The sequence below is a fragment of the Antedon bifida genome, chromosome 9, assembly GCF_963402885.1.
Source record: "Antedon bifida chromosome 9, ecAntBifi1.1, whole genome shotgun sequence".
NCBI classification, from domain to species: domain Eukaryota; kingdom Metazoa; phylum Echinodermata; class Crinoidea; order Comatulida; family Antedonidae; genus Antedon; species Antedon bifida.
The window spans coordinates 13,048,524-13,054,627 of record NC_136234.1 but is presented as its reverse complement, the minus strand read 5'-3'; the positions used below and the strand labels follow the sequence as shown (position 1 = coordinate 13,054,627).

The 6,104-nt window shown below is 33.5% G+C and overlaps 1 protein-coding gene across 1 annotated transcript; it reads left to right on the top strand.

Moving 5' to 3' along the window:
- Positions 1 to 1,580: 1,580 nt before the first annotated feature.
- Positions 1,581 to 5,903, top strand: LOC144851725 (thyroid transcription factor 1-like). Its single transcript, XM_078709318.1, has 2 exons — positions 1,581 to 2,038; positions 4,794 to 5,903. The coding sequence occupies exons 1-2, from the start codon at positions 1,708 to 1,710 to the stop codon at positions 5,489 to 5,491; spliced, it is 1,029 nt and encodes a 342-aa protein (XP_078565444.1). The 5' UTR covers positions 1,581 to 1,707; the 3' UTR covers positions 5,492 to 5,903.
- Positions 5,904 to 6,104: the final 201 nt, after the last annotated feature.

The following is a 6,104-nucleotide window of genomic DNA, read 5'->3' as shown; positions in this document are numbered from 1 at the left end:
ATTCTATAGACCAAGGCCTACCTATATTAATAAATATCTAAACATCGGATGCGATCGTCGCCGTAATGGTTCATAAATAAAGTATGGGCAAATGACGGGAATTTTCCCGTATGAATGCTTTTAGGCCGACGATTAGGGATAGAGCCTAACATGAATGTTATTATTATTAGTAATTTTATTATATTACAACACCTCTTTGGTTGATGCTCTGCAACGCGACAGGCCTGTAATTACCTTATATTGCGCAACGGGAACACACCTACAGAGTGCGCCGTCCATAACTGTTCTGCTCCCGTGGTCAAAATCTGAGAGCTGAATGTTTATGGCCTAGCCTTCCGACATTCGATTAGATTAAAGCGGCTGATTAACTGAATAACAGTTTGCTTTAAAACATTAACTGTGTTATAAAATAATAATGTTTTGCATTCATTATATGAGGATAATGTATTTTTGAAAGCCTGGTGTCATATTCAATATAAAAATATTCTGTCATAAACATTCATTATTATACGGTATGTATATTATAACTGAGGGTGATTTCGGCGTCACAATTACAGTTTTATATTATTAAGGGTTTTTTTTCTTTTGTGGCTTTCACCATTCTCATATCTCATAAACAATGCATAATTTGTAATTTATTTTACAATGTCTATCTTATATTTTATTTCGTTGAATTTAACTTTGGAAAAATACGCATATAAAAGTAGGTAATATAGGAGCAAAGAAATGGTATAAATCGTTATTTGTACTATGATGTGAAAAACAACATTATGAAATAAACCCTAAGGTAAAATAAGTTAATACATAATAATTTATGTTCAATCTTTCTAGGCCTAGGCCTACATAAACAAAACATAGCGGAAAAGCAAAAGTAGCAAACCGACTTGTGTCGTGCTTAACCAGTCAATATAACATAAATAATAATAAATAGAAAAAGTATATTTAAATGTAAGAGTACAATACACCAAGACATTTTAAATTCATTCCTAAAATACCCAAACGTATCTCAACTTTACAAGTGCGTTTATTCAGTTTTAAAATGTCATTAAATCTAATAGGCTAGACGGTAAACTTATAGAATGATAGGCATAGACATTTCAACTAATTATTTATGTAAGTGGGCTACAGCTTAGATGTTGAAAGACGTAGACCAAACCAATATAACAGATTGTAGGATTTAAATTTATATTGTATAAAGGGCTATTGTATATATGATGAATAAATTAGTTTTTATCATTTTCAAGTCAATTTTATAAAGATAAAAAGCAAAATATCTTTAAACTAAAATACATCAGTCCAATTTACATAAATTGCTATTGTATATTTTACTCTTTAAAAAATCTGATCAAAGAATCCATCATTGTCATTATTTAATTAAATGATAACGATTGGACAATGCGTAAGCTAAAAAAATCCAACGTCACAAAACACTAGGCCAATCAGAACGTTAGCTGGCGAGACCTATCTGTGATTGGTTGTTGAAAACTTTGATATTAATGCATGTCGTGATTTACAATACTAGCGCCCTCTTACTAAGAGTGTTCAATATTTACTTATAGGAGTCCTGTTCGATTTAGTGACCATATCCAGAGAAGTGGCTTTTGAGATCGGTTAGAAGATATTTAAAGGTAGATTCAACAGTGCTGGAAAAACAAAATCAATCGAGGGGCTAGGTACTTAAATACACTTGAGTGGTTTTCTCAAGTCATGTCCCTCAGCCCTAAGCATACGACGCCATTTTCAGTAACGGATATACTTAGCCCAATCGAGGAGAGCTACAAGAAAGCTATGCTAGAGCCTGGAAACAATTTAACGACTATGCAATCGCAGACCGCTTATCATCATCGTTCTACTTCTCAGCAAGGTATGCAGCCTACTAGCATGAACCAATCCAACCCATACCACATGTCAGTACCGCAGCTATCCCACCCTAGCCTGGGACCAACTTACTGCAATGGAGGAGAATTAAGCCACTACAACGACCATGTCAGACAGTCTGCAAGCTGGTATGGTCCGAACCCGGATCCTAGATTTTCACGTAAGTTTTAACGTATTTCCGTTCGATTGAATGTTACCTTGACTTTTGTAGAATTTTCCCAGGCGTATCCCCGTGGATAACCGGAATATATTTCCCGTCTTGGTCACTTTCCTCCGTCCGTGATTAAAGACTTAGCCTGATTCCTGTTTAACTTACACTGACCATGTTGATTTTTAGATTCCCAAGGCCCTATTTTGCATGCATTCTAAACGCTAAATACTATAGTAACAAACTGTAGCTCACTATGATTGTGAGTTTGAAAAACAACGAAAGTGTATTCACAAAGCAACATAGGCCGATTTCCCGTTTCCTCATGTTTTTCCAACAGGATAGGCTAAAGTTACATTACATTAAACTTTCCATGCATGGCATAATTTCCTCCAGGTCCCTGGGAATACCAATCTGGAATAATGTATGATCTTCCCATCTAATTTCACTTTGCTTTACTAATTTATATAAAATATAGAGTAGGCCTATAGGTTAAAGTTATACGGAAGTCAATAATTCGCTATAAAATCTTTAAACGGTCCTCGTCGGATGTAATACAATTGTTCGGGAATATTCAAGAGAACGTGGATTGTCTATTTAAAAAGACCATACTTGTTGACGATATAAGTATTTTATTAACTATTGCAAAATGGTTAATACGTTATGTATTAAGTTAGTTTATACGGGTAGCCTAACTGTTGCGGATAATTGCCAAGGATGGGTCCCCAATTAGTGAAGTACAGTAATCAGTTATGTGGGTTGCCTTTATACAGGGTGATAGGTGTTCTTTCAGACACTCTGCGTGTTAAAATCCCTTTAAAATACTACTAATCCGGCTTACTGTCTTACCACACCTCGGCCTATAGATTCTACATTCAGGCTTAATTGTAAGGAAATCAGCATGGGGAAATAACAGTTGAAAATACCCAACGAATGTCTTATTCAATAGGCCAAAGGTCTGAAATATATTTGTTTTAAAAATCATCATAGTTCGCAACGCGTAAGCCTACGTGGTAAGCATTTTAAACGAAGAATAGAACGCGGTTTTTGGTTAACTTTTTAATTCTTTGGATCAATTTGCGGATACTTTGTCATCATAAACTCAACAATAATCACTCTTCCGTATTTTAATTTCGTGTAATCATTTCAACACCGGTACTTCTAGGAAGAAGTAGGTCACTTTTCGCCCTTTATCTTTTCTATACATAAAACCTCGTAACAATTAAATCTTGCATCTATTCAGTTGGCTTAGCGACCCTATCTTATGGATCACTGCCCGCTAGCAAACTAGCCAGAGCCCCTTAAGGGTAAACTGGACTGTTCGTTATCAAAGTACAACGACAGAAGCCCTGCTTACAAATACTACATAAATGATGTTATGTTAAGGGCCCCGTTATGACCTCAAGAAAAATAATCATAAAGTCCTACAAACAAATGTATATGTCAGTTCATACAAAACGAATGTTTTGTTATTATAATGCTATATGCTAAACTGAAATAATTTATTCTAGGGCTTCGTTCTGATCGCGAACCGGGAAATACAACAGGCCTATAATTTATAAAATGTCTAATATTATACTGTATTTCTCAAAACAAAATGTTAATATAACTAAAAAGGAACCTAACATTTTAATTTTAAATAATAATGCAATGCAGAATAAGATACAACGTAAATGTCTTGCCTAAGTATTCGTTAAAAACAAAAACAAAATATATTGTATTACATTTTAATCAAATTATTTAAATCGTCTAATACTGAAAATTTAAAAGAAAAACAGATAAAATTATAAATAAAAGTAGATGAGGATAACTTTATTCAACGAATACATTATAATAACGCATATTACAATTACATTAATGATTTATTAGAAATCGGGCCTAGTAGTAGCAAAGGTAAAGATAATATTAATAACAGACTATATATGTTATAGCTAAACATACCATCTGTTTAAAGATTATAGTCACGATGTGTCGCAATGCAATTTGACAACAGGATACAGTATTAACATCTTCTTTTCTAATTGATTATTATATAATAAATTGAAAAATATAAATATTCATTTTAAAATATATATATATTCATTGAAAAAATATATATTCATTAAATAATATACATATTTATTGTATTCACTTTTTATTAATTATGTGTTATAGCCTAAATGGAATAAAACTTTTATAGGCCTAAACTAAACATTGATAAAAAAAAAAACACTTTTCTTAAAAGTCATTGAATGTTTTTAAACTGATCGAAACACGCGACACATTTTACAACATAACAGTCAGAAATATAAATTTTAATTTTGCTTCATAATATTAATTATTTGTAATTTTAAGTTATTTCCCAATCAAATATTATGTTAATTTTATGAGTTTCAGAATGTAATATGTTAAATACTGGCCTAGTATTAAATCGTAATTGAATGCATAATAATAAATAGTGTACATAATAATGAGTGTTGTTAACTAATGACAAGTCTACTTCCGTTTTATTGGTATGGGAAAAAATTGTTTTGATCCGCGTAAAAATATCTAAAATGAACACAATAACGACTGCATTAGAAGTATTAAGAACAATTTTGGCCGAGATTAAATGGACTTCAAAGCGGGATTTTACGATTAGCTATCATTATTTGTAGGCCTACACCACTATCTGTCGTTGTGTATGGTTTATACGGGGGGCGTTGATCAAACATTGGTGTGATAGCCGTATTTACTGTGTAGCGCAGACGTATACTTATTTGTTTTTGTTTCCTTTGTCTTGTTACAGTGTCCAGACTAATGACGCCACCGTCACCGATGAATATGAATATGAATATGAACATGAATATGAATATGAACATGAATATGAGCATGGCGGGCCTAGGAGGAATGGGCGACATGGGCAAGCCGATGTTACCGACTCAGCGACGGAAAAGACGCGTTCTGTTCTCGCAGGCCCAGGTATACGAACTGGAGCGACGCTTTAAACAACAACGCTATTTATCAGCACCCGAACGGGAACATCTCGCTAGTCTTATCAACCTCACGCCGACTCAAGTAAAAATTTGGTTTCAAAATCATCGATACAAGTTAAAACGACAGCAAAAGGACAAAAATATGCAAGACAATAACAGTTTATGTCACCAGTCGCCTAGGCGGGTTGCTGTACCCGTTTTAGTTAAAGATGGAAAACCGTGTAATGGTACGAGTACCGGTGACACCCCTAGCCCCGATGCTCGTTTAACCGATTCCGTAGATACGAATGGATCGGCGGAGCACAACACCCTGAATACCCATCACCATCATCACCATCAGACACAGGTAGACTCGAGCGGTTTAGTCCCTTGTTCGGGTGTAGGGCAACAGACTTCTATCAATACTAACGGTGCATCGCACGACCATGTATTAACTGCCTATAATGGACTAACAAACAGCCAAGATCCTACTTTGAACACACCGTTTCTTCTACATGGTAGAACGTGGTGATTGTAAATTCGCAAATAAGAAAAAAATGATATTTGCGACAAATAGGCAGTTTGCACAACTATGAAAAGACATTTGCTTTATATGAACTATTTAAATTTAGGGTAACATTTGCGTGGTATTTGTGTGGATGGTTCATAATTGTGAATGAAGAAGAAACAGACAATATTGGCCTACCTTCATTTAAGGCGATGTTTCCTTCCGTAAAAGTTGAATTCCGACAACATCATTCCAAGCACTGATATCCTAAAACACAACGGAACCAGTTGTTACCAAAATATTTATTTGTTGATTGACAATTTAAAGATTATTGAAAATCAATTAATTATTTAAATAAGTGTGAGTAAAATAAATAATCATTCCGTTTTATCTAAAATTATACATTCTTTATTCAGAAATGATAATTTTAAACTATGGCATTAACCGCATAGGATTAGCAATTTCTTCTTTTTTTAATTTGCGGCGAAAAGATTATATTTTCAACAACACATACCGTATATTGTTATTATATAATTGATAATATATAAATATACATATACAAAGAATTTATTTGCAGTACTTCGTTATAAAATGTTATACATTAAAATGATAACATTAACTTGTTGGTTATAACCAA

Bases quoted from the DNA above. Each gene is read 5' to 3' on its own strand.
- LOC144851725 (XM_078709318.1), top strand. From the start codon at position 1,708: ATGTCCCTCAGCCCTAAGCATACGACGCCATTTTCAGTAACGGATATA. The intron at 2,039-4,793 runs GTAAGTTTTAAC...GTCTTGTTACAG, and splicing joins CCCGGATCCTAGATTTTCAC to TGTCCAGACTAATGACGCCA.